The 17,972-nt window shown below is 45.3% G+C and overlaps 1 protein-coding gene across 2 annotated transcripts in view; it reads left to right on the plus strand.

Annotated features, from left to right (window-relative positions):
* RUSF1 (RUS family member 1) overlaps positions 1-17,972 on the plus strand; it is a 140,288-nt gene that overhangs the window by 57,043 nt on the left and 65,273 nt on the right. For both annotated transcript variants that reach the window (XM_069244398.1, XM_069244399.1), the window contains exons 5-6: positions 5,707-5,752; positions 6,929-6,961. In XM_069244398.1, coding sequence (XP_069100499.1) covers positions 5,707-5,752; positions 6,929-6,961 — 79 coding nt within the window. The remainder of the gene's footprint in view (positions 1-5,706; positions 5,753-6,928; positions 6,962-17,972) is intronic.

Consider the following 17,972-nt stretch of genomic DNA (forward strand, 5'->3'; position numbering starts at 1 on the left):
GGTAGACTATTGCGGTGGACTGGATTGATGTGGAGTGGATTGGGGTATGGTGGGGTGAATTAGGGTTGGGTAGATTCGATTGGAGTGGAAAGGATTTTTGTGGAGTGGGATGGATTTGAGTAGACTGGATTTGAGTAGGTTAGACTGGAGTGGGGGTGGACTGGACTGGAGTGGGTTGAATTGGATTACAGTGGATGGATTGGAATGGAGTGGGTGTATTTGATTGGATTAGGGTGGATTGGATTGGTGTGGGGTGTATTTGATTGGAATAGTTTGGATTGGTGTGGGGGTGGATTTGTGTAGGTTGGGTTGGATTAAGGTTGTTTAGAGTGGGGTGAATTGGACAGGAATGAAGTGGATTAAGGCAGATTTGATTGGAATGGGGTGGGTTAAGGTGAATTGGTTTGGGGTGGGAGGTACTGGAGTGGCCTGAACTGGGTAGGTGTGGATTGTATTGTGTGGATTAGAGTAGACTTGTGTGGTGTGGATTGGACTGGGGTGGAGTGGAGTTGGGTGGACTGGAGTGATGTGGGGTGAATTGGATTGCAGTGGGGTAGATTGACATGGGCTGGACCGGATTAGAGTGGGGTGGATTTGATTGGTCTTGGGTGGGGTGGACTGGACTGCTGTGGGCTGGACTGGAGTGAAGTGAAGTGGGGTGGGTTGGATTGGGGTGTAGTGGGTGGTTTGGATTGTGTTGCAGTGGGTTGGATTGGGTTAAATTGGATTGGAGTGGGGTGGGTTGGATTGGGGTGGGGTGGATTGGATTGGAGTGGGGTGGATTGGATTGGATTGGAGTGGGGTGGATTGGATTGGATTGGAGTGGGGTGGATTGGATTGGAGTGGGGTGGGGTGAATTGGGGTGGATTGGATTGGATTGGAGTGGGGTGGAGTGAGGTGGATTGGATTTGGGGTGGATTTGGGGTGGAGTGTATTGGATTGGGGTGGAGTGGATTGTATTGGATTGGGGTGGAGTGGATTGTATTGGATTGGGGTGGAGTGGATTGGGGTGGAGTGGATTGTATTGGATTGGGGTGGAGTGGATTGGGGTGGAGTGGATTGGGGTGGAGTGGATTGGGGTGGAGTGGAGTGGGGTGTATTGGATTGGAGTGGGTGGATTGGATTGGGGTGGAGATTATTGGATTGGGGCAGAGTGGATTGGAGTGGATTGGAGTGGATTGGGGTGGATTGGGTTGGAGCGTAGCGGACTGGGTTGGAGTGGAGTGGAGCGTAGCGGACTGGGTTGGAGTGGAGCGTAGCGGACTGGGTTGGAGTGGAGGGTAGCGGACTGGGTTGGAGCGGAGCGTAGCGGACTGGGTTGGAGCGGACTGGGTTGGAGCAGAGCGTAGCGGACTGGGTTGGAGCGGAGCGTAGAGTAGCGGACTGGGTTGGAGCGGAGCGTAGAGTAGCGGACTGGGTTGGAGCGGAGCGGAGCGTAGCGGACTGGGTTGGAGCGGAGCGTAGCGGACTGGGTTGGAGCGGAGCGTAGCGGACTGGGTTGGAGCGGAGCGTAGCGTTGGAGTGGAGTGTAGCGGACTGGGTTGGAGTGGAGTAGTGTTGGAGTGGAGTGTAGCGGACTGGGTTGGAGTGGAGTAGTGTTGGAGTGTAGCGTAGCGGACTGGGTTGGAGTGTAGCGTAGCGGACTGGGTTGGAGTGGAGTGGAGTGTAGCGGACTGGGTTGGAGCGGAGCGGATTGGATTGTGTTGGATTGGACTGGGGCTGTTTGGATTGAACTGGAGTGGGGCAGGTTGGATTGGACTGGACTGGACTGGAGAGGGGCAGATTGGATTGGAGCGGACCGGATCAGGTTGGACTGGAGTGAACAGGCGTGGATGGGACTGGAGTGAACAGGATTGGACTGGGCTGGCGTGGGGCTGGTTAGATTGGATTGGAGCGGGTTAAATTGGATTGGAGCGGGTTAAATTGGTTTGGAGCGGGTGATTGGGTTAGATTGGATTGGAGTGGGTTAGATTGGTTTGGTGCAGGTGATTGGGTTAGATTGGATTGGAGTGGGTTAGATTGGAGCAGGGTGGATTGTTTTGGATTGGGGTGGGGCAGATTGGACGAATTGGAGTTGGGCGTATTGGACGAATTGGAGCTGGCAGAGAGGGGTAATTGGAGCAGGGCAAAGTGGAGGAATTGGAGCTGGGCAGGGTAGGAGTATTGGAGCAGGGCAGGGTGGAGGGATTGAAATGGGGCAGATTGTTTTGGATTAGAGTGGGGTGGGTTGGGAGGATTGGAGTGGGGTGGACTGGAGTAGATTGGGGCGAGTGGTTTGGTTTGGAATGGGGCAGACTGGATTTGAGTTGGGTGCACTGTATGATTATATGTCAAATATAATTTTGAAAATTAATCATAAGAAAGATAGTGTTGCTTTGCAAGATTCAAAACAAGATAATAATAATCTTTTGAGAACAGCGTCCATGACCAAAAACCAAAACGAGTGCAGTGAGAAAAGAAGACTTGGCAAAATAAAAAATAAAAATAAGAAGCCTAACTATAGAAAATACAACTACACAATTTTGTTTGTCCTGCTGGGCATGTTTTTGCCAGTCACTTGCCTTTTGTTTGCAGGGCGCTAGAAGTTAAGTGAAGATAATATTACTGCAATTACTTTGAGAGCAATGGACGTGCACTGATTAAGTTGAATCAATCAGTGCTCGGACCCTGCTCCACACAGAGGAACAGAAATGATGATATAGCTGCTAGTGACAAATTAGGACGCTACTGTAAATAAGAGTTTCAAGCAACTGAACAAATGATAAGCGACAGGTGAGTTCCAAGCCTTTTTTTTTTTTTAACTACAACAGTGTCTTGCTAGCAATACGCATGCGCTAACGCATGCTATCACAGGCTTGATCCTAAAAATAGCTGTGAGCAATTTCATTTACTACTCCTTAGCCTTGACTCCTGACTTTGATGTCATGCCCTAGTTTGACACTTTACTTTGGCCTGTTCAGAAAAGATGTGGAATAAGACCGATGATCAGAGCCCTGGAATTATGAGGTCAGGGGGACCACATTGTGGCAGTGTTGACTAAATTATGGGGCTAGAAAAAGCAAATTATGCAGCATAATGCAGCAGATATTTGTTATACAGTTAATTATTTCCACAGATTTCCACTTGGTAATCCGGTCTGTGCAAAGAGGTCACCTCATTAGTATCAGTTTAATAATCAAATAGAGCAATAAGCAACTGAAAGATTACCTTTTAAATTTTTGTGAAGGAACTTCCACCTCAGTCAAACATATGCTGCAACATTGTTAGTAACCTTTGAAGTAGGAACAACTTTTTTTGTTAAAATCTGCAGATTATGTAGGAGATGCTGGATTATGTGACATATGCAGCAAATCCATAATTATGCAAAAAAAAAAAAAACAGTTGCCGAATTGCATCATTTCAGTGGCCCTGGCTATGACTGTGAAGGATGTTGTAATCTAGCTAATTAAGTAAGCAGCCCTTCTCAAGCACATATAGCTTTAGAAGAGCAAAGAATTGTGTTTTGATAGCATTCAGATGCTCTGCTAGTTTCTTGACGTGTAAAAGTAGTGAATGCCACCAGTTATCTTTAGCAAAGAGAAGGGCACAGGTGTAGGTTCTGGTATGTACAAATATTAATTATTTGGGTTTTGATCTTATACTTCTGCAGCATAATTTATTGTGTCACAAATGTTCTTGCAGATGATGCAGAAAGTTTTGAAAGAGCTCTGTCTGTCTGTAAGCTAATACAAAGTTTGTAGAGCCTGATGTCATCCCAGGGGTGTTTTCGTAGTAGGAGTATTGTGGCAATATCCCATTTCATTTAGAGTCTACGGGGGATGTAAGTTGTTACCCCAAGTCCATCTGTGCTGTCCGGTTTGGATTGTTAAAGATGAATGGTCTCCTATACATGTTGGGGAAACCCAAAATCTCAGATTTTCCCATTTGGTAGACTGAACATGTGGGAAGAAATATTTAGACTTTTACTTAGACTTCTGTTGCCTGGGAGAGTTGAGAGGCTAGTATAACATTTTTCACACAGCTCATTCATGGTGGTGCATCACATACTTCCGGTGGAGATTATTGGGCTTTCTGTATGGAGTTTTTAGTTCCCACAAGTAGAAGTGCATTGAAAAAGAAACGCACTGGTTAAAATCTTTAAATTCATAAAATCGTAGGAGAAATTAAGTGATTGTCATCACTGTAATTGCTTGTATCACAAGGAGTTGATAAGTCCTGGAAGCAGGCTAGAATATGAGGTACAGAGAAACAGCGATTCTGTGGTGAAATAGATCACTTAGCAGGCAAGAGGAAGGAACGACAAGAAAAATGATGACGAGAATGTCTCATTTTGGTAGAAATTACTGCTATTAACTTAATCTGAAAATTACTCCCTTGACCGGCTTCCTCATCTGAGTATGAAAAATACGAGTTAACGTCAGAGCAGTATACAATCTTTGATTAGCTACTGCTCAGAACGTCAGATTAAATCACAGACGAAATGGCACAGTCTTTGAATTTCAATGAAAACATCAAGAACAATTCACTTTCTAGAACACCATCCCCAAAGGAGGCAGAAAGAGAATCTTCAGTTGATTGATGATGTGGAATAAAAGTGTACAGTTGCCCGAGTGTCCGCAAACAGAAACATTCCTATAAACTCATGCCCAGAAAGATGCTACTCCTCTTGAGGAGATGCTTTGTATTGAAGAAGGGACCACGGCTCGGACATTATCTTCTGCCTTCATTCAAGTTAGCATATATGGATTGTTGGTTTGAGACTCTTTTCTCTAGGGTTTCATCTTGATGTTGGGATTATTGCTGTCCCACCACGTTGTGTGTCTCACAGCTCTGTTACCTCTTCTGGCCTTGGAGATTACTTTAGACCACCTCAGTAAGATCATTCATAGGTGTATGGAGCGCTCCTCTCCATAGCATTCTCTACCTATATGCAGTTTGTCATCTTGAAGTACTCGTCACACTTGCTCTCAGATATCGGTCTTATCTATCAAGCTCTAATATTACTCTGGCACTCCATTGACTGCGGTGCCCTTTTTGTTCTCGTTTTTTTCCATTACAAGTTGCTCTTCTTGTCAGACCTCAATTTTAAACATACTACTTTATTTTTTCTATTTGATGCTTTTGCTTCTTGTTCTTTGTACACTCCTTGCAATTTTGACTAGCATGTTTGCATATATTTAAAGGTGCTCTATTTAAGCCCAGAAATGTGCTTTTATTTCAATGTTCAAAACAATCTAATCTTCCCCTGTCCCTGTTTCCATAAAGGCAGCAATCCTGCCTTTCACAAATCCCTATTCCAGAAGACACTGTCATGCAGAAAACTGTTGCCACACACTGAGGCAACTCGCGTTGCCATCCGTTCACAAGTTGTTCCACTTCCCCTTTCCCCTTCTCAACTACTTACTTAACCTCTGCATGTCATGATTTTCTCCTCATCAAAAACACTGTCATAATCCAATAAAGGCACTGCCTCATGTCAATTGTTCTCCCTAACCTGTGGCCCCTCGTCTGTCTTCCTCACTTAGGCTTTTCTCACTGATTGCTTTTTTCTTGTTCCCTTCTGCACTCTTCTGCTCGCAGCTCTGCCCATCACCGTTCCCCCTTGACTGATAGTCTTCATCACCTGCTTCTCATGCTTGCGTCCTTTACATGTCGCCAGCATTGTGTTGTTCGGCTGCTCTGACTCGTGTCTTTCTCTTTCTGCAGATGGCACAGGCATGCTGGGCCGCATCTTCTTTGCATGGATGAAGGGGTAGGTGATGTCCTCGCTGTGTAATGCAGGAGTGATCGCTCCTTGCTAGGTGACCTTTTCTTGACTTTTCTTTCCAAATTCCACTGTACCGTTTACTACCCCAGCTCAAACTCATAAAAAGTCATATTATGTATTTACTTATTTTTTTAAGAGTTTTGTGGCGCCAGAATGTCACTTTCTGGGCATCTCGGAGCATGAGTACAGGGGTATGTGGATGTGGAAGTAGAGATTATAAAGGCAAGGCAGACACATCAACATACACTGACAGTTGTGGTAAAGTTGTATTGTACAGAATACACTGCATATTATCAAGAACCAGTGATGAATATAGTGGTTTGCAATGTACCCTACACTGGAACTGGATCAAGCACTGTTTTACATTGGTGGACTCATCCTTAGTCAGGATGAATTGTGGTCCATAAAATCACTTGAGAGAATTGGCTTCAATGCACTTTGCAAATATGCGCCACTGTCTGTTTTACTTCCCTATTGCGAGTTTTCTGGGCCAAAATATGGAGTAGTAGGAGGCTTTGGTTTTACAGTTCTTGCATTTATGATGATAGTAGCTGTACCTCTCTCCTTCTTTTGGTCCTAATGCCTTTGGAGGTAAGGAGAGGAACTTCCCACTTTGGAGTATTTGGTGAAAACATCACTTTTGGCAGTATTTGGTAAAGGTAGCTAAAATGTAACTTTACAGTTGTCTAAAATTGATTTGTCCGGTCTTGCCCTGGCAGCACCTTTCAAAAGAAAATCGGACAAACATTTTTTGGGGGTGAGGGGTAAACGTCTGAATTCTAACTCTAAAAACACTCTGTACAGAGTCATGAAAACCCAGGCTGAAGATGTGGTCAAAAACAATGCAGTGCCGGCCAAACTGATGACGGGGAGGCCTAGGCTTCGTCGCTGAGAAGTGGAAAAATGTTGTGGCCACACCACCCTAGATAGCGGTAATAGAGACTTTCTAGTACCCAGGTAGCTGACATGAGTCTGAGGGTGCCAAACCCATGCCAGATTGTCAGCAGAAGGATTGATAAATCAAATGAGTTAATGTGAGGTTCATTTCTTGTAATTTGAGCATATTGATACAATGAGTATCTGTGTTGGTCCAGTGGGATGGTGCCACCTATCAGAGCCATATTGCCCTCGGTTACCACTAACCTCTTTCTTCTTTTGCAGGAGTAAGCTTGACTGTGATGCCAAGAAGTGGAGGTGAGAGGCAAATGTGGTAGGGTGAATTGGGGCAGGTTGGTTGGTAATTGTAGACCCATTGAAATCTGAATTTGACCACGCAAACATAAGTAATATTTCAAAATGTGTGTGTTGTAACTTACTGTGGTTCCTTGGGGTATGGGGGGGGGAGAGGAGTTTCCCTGTGAGAGGTACTAGTCCGGCAGAGAGGGAATGTGAGAGGTCTGTGGAGATAAACCGCTTTTTGGTGCTTAGTATGCAATTTGGAAACAGACATTTCATATCTGAATGGATAGTCATGTAACAAACTCTTGATACTTTCCGCAACCGTTTTATTACCCTCTGCAGGTAGCACAGATATGACATTTGATAAAGCCAGACACCATGGCATGTAGTTACAGTATAGTAGTCTCAATGATATCAGCTTATGCTAAGCTCACAAACACATCATCTCCAGGGATTTGTTGTGCTTTTTGGCTTCAATTTACTCCAAGAGCAGCACATCAGAGTTATATCAAGTGACAAACTATCATCGTGCAATGTTGTATCCTGGACGTTGACTAGATTTACAATTTACAAGCACATCTAGGTACCTTGAAAATGTGTGTTTGTAGATGTGGGTTAAGAATAGTAAATCTTTACTTAGCTATTCATACGTACTTCTTGATATTGTGATAGTTGATATTCTGTGTATGATGTTTAAAACTTAATGTTGTGGTAGAATAGTATATTTTGTATCTAACTGCTTTCCCACTTAGTCAGTCTGTGGCATTGTTTGACGTGATGCATTTTGATGTTGCAGATTTCCAATACACAGAACATGATTAGTTCCCATGATATGTTCTTCAGGCTCTAATGCAGGGTCCTAGGAACTTTCGATTTCAAGTTATGACCGTAGATTCCTCTATACAAGCCTGACTTTATTTTTTAAGCTTCTAACTCAAGCTTTTGATTGCTTGCCCTTGGAGGGTATGTGGAGGGATTTGATTGTGAGAATGGTAGTCTCAAAGAGTTTGACTGCTCCTCTTTGATCTCAGCCCGGGAAATATTAATTGTTACAACATTGAAGATTTACCAGGACTTTTAGTAGCATCCACTCATGAAAGGAGGTGACTTCTTTGGCACCTGTAGCGCTGTCTTGCAACTGTACTGTGACAGTCGGGCGATCGTATAAGAAGGGCACAGGAACTTCCTGATTCAAATAGTTAAAAGGCTACCAGTGAGTCACTCGCAGGGGTGTAGCTATCATTACTGCAGCAGGTACAGTGGCACTGGTGCCTGGGTGTGTGAGGGGCCTACTATACCTCAGTATTGGCTGCCTTTTACTATCCAGCTGGTGGTGGGAGGGGCCACTTTCCTTGCTAGCATGATCCATGCTACTTGAAGTGTGGCGAAAACTCAAGTGAAACAATAATTGTAGTACAGTTGGCTCATGTTGAAAGTAGTAGCCGTACAACACTATCCCAGAAGAAATCATAGAGAAGCGCGAAAGTTCAATAGTTGCAGGGATCTGTAGTAAATCTTTGTACGCTTGGGAAGCAAAACATTTGGACGCTAAGGTTCGCATACGTTGAAAGGAGCTGTAGCCTCCAACATGGACACTAGAGATACTCTAAGCTCCTCAGTATATTGTAGGAAATATGAACATTGCAACAGAGCTTGTCTTCATTAAGCATAAAATAAACACCCTCACAGGCATGGTGTAATAACTGCTTTAACCAGTGGCGATAAAACAAGGTAAGGCAGAAATGGATGCCTGTGGCAAGGACTAAGATCACATGGGCTTCTATCTGTATATCCTCACCATGGTGCTTCATGGAACATAGTAACAGTGTGGGTTCAGACAAAACCACCTATGAAAAGGAATTTATAAGGATGCCAAAAACAAAATACACTGCCCAGGAATATGCACAAAATAAAGATCATTCCTGTTCTGTTTACAAGTGAAGCTCGCTGCCTGCCTCCTGCTTTGGAAGCATGCTGTGGCTGTCTGATGGGAACACACAACTAGTATTCTTTAAACTTTTGTCAATTTATACCATTTCCGAACCCAGACCAAGATTGGTACCACAAGTAGGTAGCATTAGCAGTAACAAGAGGAGACCCCAAGGGTTGCTGAGGCAAACCAGCAGCAACGGATGTGGCCTGGGCAGCCTGCCTTCTACCCGGTGCTGCTGAAAATGATGGTCCAGCTGGGCCTTCACCTGGTAGTCCTGCCCCTGAGGCACATGCTCCACACTAGTGGAGCCCCCCACCGATCCACTGCACAGGACCGACGCAGAGGATGGGGGGGTAGGGGACAGATACCCGCAAATACGGCAACAGCCCAGGAGCCAGACTGCGCCACAAAGGACCGCCTGAACCCCCAGGACACACTCAGTGGAGGTGACCCCCATCCACCACTTTGTAACCAGGTGTCTTACCACAGACCACAACACAGGCCCATACAGTGTTCTTTGGCAACTCCCAGTACAGGCACCATAACTATGGTCTGAGGCCCACAACACAGACCTTGCCTGATTGAATCTCCTTGCCCTGCAGCACCCACAGATTGGTTCAATAGCCAAATAAACCACTTATGCACAGAATACCGCACCCACCACCTCCTCAGAGGCTCACCTCCAAGATGAGTCTGCATAACTATGAGGCGCCACGCCCCTATCCCCTCAATCTACAACCCAATCACCTTACACACGGAGGAACCATGGTGAAAGGGAGGCAAATCAAAAAGTTTGGTTACGGATCTCTGGAGCCACACAGCACCAGCTACTCCATTGAAATGGGAGGATCTGCACACAATGCCTGAAAGGTGACTCCTTCCACGCCCATCATGAAGGGATATCTGAGCAGCTTCCACCAAGAGATACAATTGGAAATTGGTTCCCTAAAATGACTTTAAAGCATGCCCTTAGGATCTGTGCAAAGAAGTCACAGACATGGGAGACAGAGTGGACTACATGGGATGCTCCTTAGACACCAAGTTGAAGGAACAGGAGATGCTCTGGTGGCGACTGCACACCCTAGAAGACCATCAGATTGAATTCGCCACAATAACATATGAATTAGGGGTCTGCCCAAGACGGGCAGAGGGAGAGGACATTCTCGGTTTCACCCACCACCTTCTCCAGGCAATCTGGGGACAGCCTGAATTGCCACCTGTTCAAATGGACAAAGCACATAGGACTCTTCATGTTGGGGGACACCCTGGACATCCTAATCTGAGGCCACTTCTTTGAGGACAAAGAAGATATCGTGCACAGGGCCCTGGGTAAAGCAGCTGTTATCTTCAGAGGCATGACCGTCCATCTCTTTCAAAACCTAACGCCCATCACTCTCAATAAACGCAGGGACTTTCAACCTATCACTCACTATCTTAGAGAGCACAATGTTAAGTACCGTTGGAGTTACCTGTGTAATCTAATATCCTCTTGGAAAAGGATTACCAGGCACGTCTGCTCACTTCAAGAAACAACAAATCTCCTAGAACTCACAACAGTGTAGGGTAACACGGACAAGGACACAAACTCATCACACAGAAGATATGATTGACACCTGGAGTAGCACACAGTGTCTTGACCCTCCAGATCACGGGCGCCATACCAGAATTCTCAGGTAGTGCAAGAGCATATGTAATAGCCTAGCTGCAAAACATGAATTCGGACCCTGACGCTGGACCCCAGCAGGCCCAGGTGGACCAAATCCTAGTAGACCCATGATTGAATTGTCTCCTTGGATGTTAATGCTCACCCAAGTAGGCAGTCAGAGGCAGAGCTGTGGGCCCAGACCCATAATCTCAAACTATTACTACTGTGCTATAAATCTTCATTCCTCCCTCTCTAGCCCCTCTCCTCCATCACTGTTCCTGACGTCCCCTCAACATCCATGTCTGAGGGGCACACATCAGATGATAAGAAGCCAACACCAACACAATAACCTACTGATGTTGTACACTGCCCCATTGGCTAAACGTTCCACCATGTTCCAGTGTTTTCTATTATTGCTCTGCTGTCCCAAGAGAAACAACAGACGAAGGGGACCACCCAAGAAGCTGCTTGCACGCCGTAACCATTCTAGATAGGGGACCCTACTTCCCTTAAACTCCTTTCCATGAACATTCAGGGATGTAACTTCCCCAACAAGTGGATCCAAGCTTGGGGATGCCTCACACAACATGACTCTGACAAATCCTCCTACAGGAAACCCAGCTTCTACTAAAGGACTAGCCCTGCATGTGTCACCCAAGATAGCCATATCAATCTTGGGCCTCCTCCAAGGGTAAAACTGCAGACGTTGCCATACTATGCAAAGCACACACAGGAAAGGGGCAAGATACCACCTCCAGAGATAAGGACCGTCAATTCCTCAAATTCCACTTGTTAAGGGCAGGTACCTTGCTGACACTCCTCAAGATATATGCCCCCAACACACCGCAATACGTTTTCTTACGCTTCCTCTTTAGAGAACACATGAAAGACACCAAGTGAGACTTAATATATGGTGACAACCTCATCCTAATCCGTCTGCTGTCCTGGGTCACGTCCCAGAACCCCTGCCAGGGAATGAGGGCAATGTATTCTTTCCTAAGGAAAGAGATCACCGAACTAGGGCTAGTTGAAGCCTGGCAGTATCTCCATTGGGTATTAGGGACTACTCATATTTAATCCCATGTCCATCACTGATATTCCAGGATTGATCATCTTCTCCTGCAAAATATAGGAGTGGTGGAGATGTCAGACATCTCCATATCAGACCATGCTCCCGTGGAGCTGTCCCCGTCAGGTGGCCACGGCCCACCGGAACATGCAGAGTGGCACCTAAAATCCAATATATTGTGTGACTCAGTATACAGAGTAACAGTGGCAAAAGCAATTAAAGACAACTTGACCACGAACACCCACCCTGACATCTCCCCACACATGCTCTGGGAAGCCTTCAAGTCAGTAATATGAAGTACATCAACAGAGGTAAAGACTTTCCCTTGTTTGAAAACACCCTTATAGCTGAAATAAAAGCACTAGAACGCCAGGACAACCAGGATTCCTCAGAGCTACACACAGGAAGCTAGCCACCCCTCGTGGCCAACTCAGAGTGCAAATTGAGCTGAACTCTCGCTGCTGTATCGAAAACTGGTCTTTTACGATAAGGGAGATGAGGTCGGTCCCCCCACTGTATAGAACCTAAACTGCACACTCACCGAGTGAAGATGCACAGCCTGTGTTGAAAGAGACAATGGCACCGGGTGACCTGGAAACCGGAGAAACAAAGTGTTTTTATCAAACCCTATAAAAGCGGAGAGCCAGTACCCCGGCAAGACATTAAGGCATACCTGTCTACGTGTGTTTGGACGCCTCTGCATCCCACACACTGGGACCTTCTGGAGGCCCCAGTACATCCAGTTGAGATTCAGGAAGCCCTCTGGGCACTCCCAGCTGGGAAAACTCCAGGGCCAAACGGTCTCCCCATCGCATTCTACAGATTCTCTGCTCCTGGACCCCCACCCACCCACCCCCTTCAACTCCTTTGCCCCTTCTACAGGCCTAACTACCACAAGGTGCATAACTGTACTAGTACGCCTCCCGGAATCGTGGAAAAAAAAATATATATATATGCCTTTTATTGCCCCAGAGCACTGTTAAATACAGACTCCAAGCTTTACACTAAAATCCTTACTTCCCAACTCGAACCCCTACTCCCCAGCTTAATTGATCACAGTCAACTGGGATTTATCCGCAACCATCAGGGTGCAGACAACATCATGCTCTTAGCCCACTTGATGGAAAAGGAGCACAAATTCAAAATCCCTTCCTTCCTTTGTCCCTGGAAACGGATAAAGTCTTTGACTGGGTCAGCTGGGACTTCCTGACAGCAGTCCTGCACAAAATCGCACTGGGGCCCAAAATGATTGATAGGATTATGCTGGTCTACTCGACCCCTTCTACCTACATTTGCCATAATGGCCTGTTCTCCCTTTGCCATGTCTCATGTTTCGGTCTGCATTTGCATCGCAGGTTTTGTGCCTTTTAACAATGCGCCCGCTTTCATTTTCACCATTGCGGGTTGTTTCTTACTAATGGCAACCTGCTCTCTTTGTGCCCTCTCTCATTTTATTGGTGTATTACATGTAATTGTCCCTCCTTTATGAGTCTCGTTTCCTCCCATGGTGATTTCACTAATGGTTCTTTTGGTCATCCTGCAGGAGGAGACAGTGCCTTGTGGGTGGGGGCGCGGTGCAGGGGCTGGGCTTCACACTCCACTCTTCAGCGCTCAGTGCAATGCCCAGCAGCTTGTTTACTTTGGGAGCAGTGTTTGTGTTTTGTTGGCCATCCTCTCCCTGTTCACTAGTGCAGCCATTTGCAGGGCCGTCACTTAATCTCTCTATGCCGTCCCCCCAGACCCCTCCCACAACACTGCTTGCCTGCACCCAGCACCCCTCCAAGGCCTCTACTTGTTTTTATCTTGTAATTTAATATAAATTACTGCTTACTTTTTCTTTCCTCTCCTTTCCTTTATTTGTTCCCCTGTAAAATGGATCCTAAAATAAAACTCACACTTTAGCTGCAAATGTTTTCTTTTTCTGACATTTTTCTATTCCAAAGTGCAGCCTCGGTAGAGAGAGGAAAAAAAAAAAGATTCAAAATACAAAAAAAATAAAGCAAGACCGAGTGGTCTCAAAGAGGGCAGGTTGGTTTTATTCCCAACCGCACACTTTAGCGTCACTTTATAGTGTTTGCCATTGAAGTGCTACTTATGTTTTATCGTCTTTCTTTGAACAACATTGTTTTTCCCAGCTGGGGAAGTGCGCCATTCCTGGAGGTACTGCAGTACCTGGTTGGTACGTACAGTGGAAAATGTTTAACTTTGCTCCTCGGCTCGTCTTTGGTCCACTCACAATAAATCCAACCCATCGCATGGATTTATCTGCCTCACCACAGTATTGGGCCCCACTTCTGAATATGATCCCCCTCCCTTCACACTCATCTCACACCACCCACCTCTCTACAGTATTCACTTCTCCTGCTCTGCCTCTGGCAGCTGCCTCCCCCTCTTGCTCTTTCTTTCTCTTATTCCCTCTCCTTCTGTCTCTTTCACTTCTCACTTCCTGGAAAGCGTGACTTCAACAAACTGCTCTTACGCTCTCTTTCCTCTCTTTTCATTATATGGTTCCCCGTGAGAAGTTTTTAAAAAAACAAACCAACATTTGTGCTGCAGATGTCGTCTTTTTCTGATTTTTTTTTTATTCCAAAGTGCAGCCTCGGGATGGAGAGGAAAAAAAGTTCAAAATACGAAGGAAAAAAAACCCACTAAATAAAGTAATACAGAGATCCAATGTCTTTATAAGCTCTCTCATGGCTGGAACTTTTGTTTTACAGCTGGGAGTAGTTTGTGTTTTAATGGTCTTCCTTGTAATATCATTTTAATAGGACTGAAAATGTGTAATGCAATACACCCTCTAGAGGTAAATATATGGTTACTTGGCATTACTTTCTGCCATTCTCTTTTCAGGTGATTATGCTCTCTAGGGCCTGACTATATGGTCACATGACCATGTTTATTACAAAAGCTATTTTTATTGTGGTGCCCTCTAGGGTCTGTTCTGAGCATTTTACTCAAGATACTACAATATTCGCTGCACTCAGAAACTTGCCCCATAAGGCTTTGCAGGGAATTCCTTTTACAAAACATTTTTGCCCATTACTCGCAGTGTGGTGGTCCTTGGACAATGGGACTGCCATCAAAACAGTGAGCACAACATGCTTTTTCTTTCTAGGTCATCTCTGGGTCCCCACACTAGGTTGGGGAGGGGCAAAATAGTGATATAAAAAATATAATAAAGAATGGCAATATTTTCATTTTTTGCTGCAGCTAGAGGAAAAAGGTAAACAGAAGTGCTTTAGTTATATGCAGGGTCACTAGAATTATGTAGCAGAGAGGACCAAATTATGCAGCCGGGTTGACCAATTTATGTGGCAATAAAAGTCTAGTTATGCATTTACAATGTGAATAGCTCTAACTCAATCAAATGCAAGGCCTATTGTATTGCAAATGCTTTTTGCCCCTATGGTCGAACCACTGGAAATCTAGATTACAGACACAACAAGAATCTTAGAGATTCCCTTCAGAAGGGCCATTCATAAAATTAACCTCTTCGCAGACAAACCTCCTCCTTACCCTAGCTGAACCAGTGAGCCTACCTCCGGCAGTGGTGCAGGTAGTAGACAGCTTTAAGAGGTTCTCTGACTTTAAAATTAATAGAGAAATCCCAGACCCTTAATGTCTACATCCCGACAGACAGACATCCTCCACCTCAAGACCCAGGCCCTATTTCAATGGGCACCTAATTCTGTTTGATACGTGGGCCGTGTTGTTACCCCCCACGTCTTGAGGACTGGACCAAATCCAGTCAGCTGGCCTTTGCAGTGCAGTATTCTAGAATACCTACATCCCCTGGCTTGGTTGTGTCAACGATATAAAAATGAATGTGATGCCTTGGGTGCTTTACCTATTCCCATCCCTCTCTAACCTGATACATAATACAGACATCCGTGCACTCAAAAGCAAATTTTGCACCTTTATATGGGGGTGAGGATGGAACAAAACAACACACCTCCAACAAGCAACTTCTACTTATGTCCACAAGAGGGGGATTGGCCTACCCCACCATTCTGGGGTACTGCTGTGCAGCACACCTCCGATATGTATCAGAAGGGTAGTTTGACACTGTGAAAAAAACATGGCTACATATGGACCATTCAGTCACCTTCAGGCCACTATTGGACCTTGCCTGGCTGCTAGAACAATGTCTCCCCCTAGAGCGCATACGTTGCTGTGCCTACCCGAACCTTGCTTGTGATATGGGACCGTACAATTATAAAGAAAGGCTTCACATTCTTCCTCACACTTAACAACTCCCTCCTCAGCAATCTTGACTTCTCCCAGGCCCTTGACCTTAGGGCATTTGGGGCTTGGTCGGAGACTATAGGACACTCCATGACCTCTTTCAGAGCCCCCACTGAAATAATTTAAGCAATGCAAACATGACTCATGACTTCTGGATTCTGGGAACTGCCCACCTCCAATACTGTCAGCGACGACACTCCATCCTGAAACATGCAGGTAGCAATGCAATAGCTCATCCCATCTGAGAGGTTGGTCCGATCCTTCGAAGGCACCAAAGGACTGATCTTGCGAACTTAAGCCACAATACAGAAATCCAGACCCTGCACCCCACATTCATACCAGGCACACTGGGAGGACGACCTGAGTCAAGCATTCACAGGCAAACAGTGGGCCTAACTCTGGTAGAAAATGACCAAAACCCATAAAAGCATCCTTTTTTAGGCACTCGGCTTTGATAATAATGTTCCAGTGGTACCTCACCCGCTAAACTTTCCTGTATGTACCCGCTGGTAAGACATGCTGGCACTGCCACACTTACACAGGCATGTTCTGCACATCTGGTGGTCTTGCTCCGTGATTTAAACACATTGGAAAGAAATCTTTTGGCACATTAAGGGGGTTCTGGTATACCCCCTTCTGACAGACCCAGCAACCCTGGTCCTAGGCATGAAACCTCCCAAACTGGCGGCATGACACACATCAACTGGACATTACTGCGCCACATGACTGGGGCGGACAAACAGATCCTTGCACTACACTGGAAGCAATTGCAACCCCCTCCAATGGTATCCTGGTTTTACAGTCTATGGCAGATCCTGGCAGTGGGACACTTATCCCACAAGCTCTGGCACATAGAAAATATATTTACTCTCCTGTGGCAACCATTGATAGCTTACCTCTCAAATCTGGAGCTGATGTGCTTTTAACCCCCTTGTCTCAGGGCACTGCACTTTTTTGACCAACTCTGGGCTGACTCCTTCACCCCTCCCACCCAGAAGTGATACCGCTGCTTCCCTTCCCCCGGTACATCTGGGACTGTTCTAGTTACGTCTGTTTCATCGACGCACAGTACTACACAGGGTATCATCTAGCCCTACACCGAGGTGGGGTGGGCCCCTTTTTATTACTGAAATCCTGGTTTATATCCACCTGTGTATAATCCACCCGATCACTGTACTGCCTCTTTTATAAAGCAGTGTTGTACTATGAGCATTCATGTTGCTTATGACGTCTGTTTAAAACTTTCAAAGCCAATTGAGGTGCTTATAAATAATGTGTTTGTTAGCATTTGGTTATTTCTTACTTTCACTAGTAAAGTACTTGATGTATTATGTACCAAACCAGCAGTTACCCACAATTGGGCATCAGTCGTAGTCCGTGATGGAGAGCCTTGTAGTTTCCACACTTACCCCAAGGAGCTATCGGCTCCAAAACTTCCAAGTGTCTTAATCTGTACTTTAGAATGCTCTGACACACCTTGGGTGCCATAGGCTCGAACAGATAATGTTCAAGGCAGTGTATCTAGAGTAAAGATCAGGGCCAACATGCTTTATGCTATGCACACATCCATAAGCGCCAACTGAAAAAGTACATTCTGTTTTTGCAGCCTTTATGGTGGCTTTTTTTTGCCCACAACTAAGCTGATTAATCTCCAAGTTTCTTTCAGCCCATGATTCTATGGATTATTTACCAGGTAGCTTTCATGATCAGAGCTGCTCTCAATACTTAGATTGTCTATTCCAGCATTCCCAAACATAAGCTGTAACAGTATTAAGTTCCGACCTTCTGAGACAAAGACAATAATTTGGGGCCATTTTGTCAACCATCTTTTTTATGACAGCAATGTTGAACTCCAAGCAAAGCAGTGCTTTGGATGTTGATCTCTTCAAATCAAATAAACAGCTAGTAACATTGCTTTCAGAAACATTCAGATATTAATGCATGGAGCCATTATATACAGCATATCAATACAAAAATAAATACATATGCTTATAGGACAAGGAGCCAAGACATGGTTGTGTGGAAAGACCGCCATTTTTATGGCCAACGACCTTCAGTTCATTACACACGTTTTGGACTTTGTCAATGATACAAGTGATACTAATTCTTGCCTCCAAATCATGATTGTGCTGGA

Source organism: Pleurodeles waltl, chromosome 7 (genome assembly GCF_031143425.1).
Source record: "Pleurodeles waltl isolate 20211129_DDA chromosome 7, aPleWal1.hap1.20221129, whole genome shotgun sequence".
Classification (NCBI taxonomy): Eukaryota; Metazoa; Chordata; class Amphibia; order Caudata; family Salamandridae; genus Pleurodeles; species Pleurodeles waltl.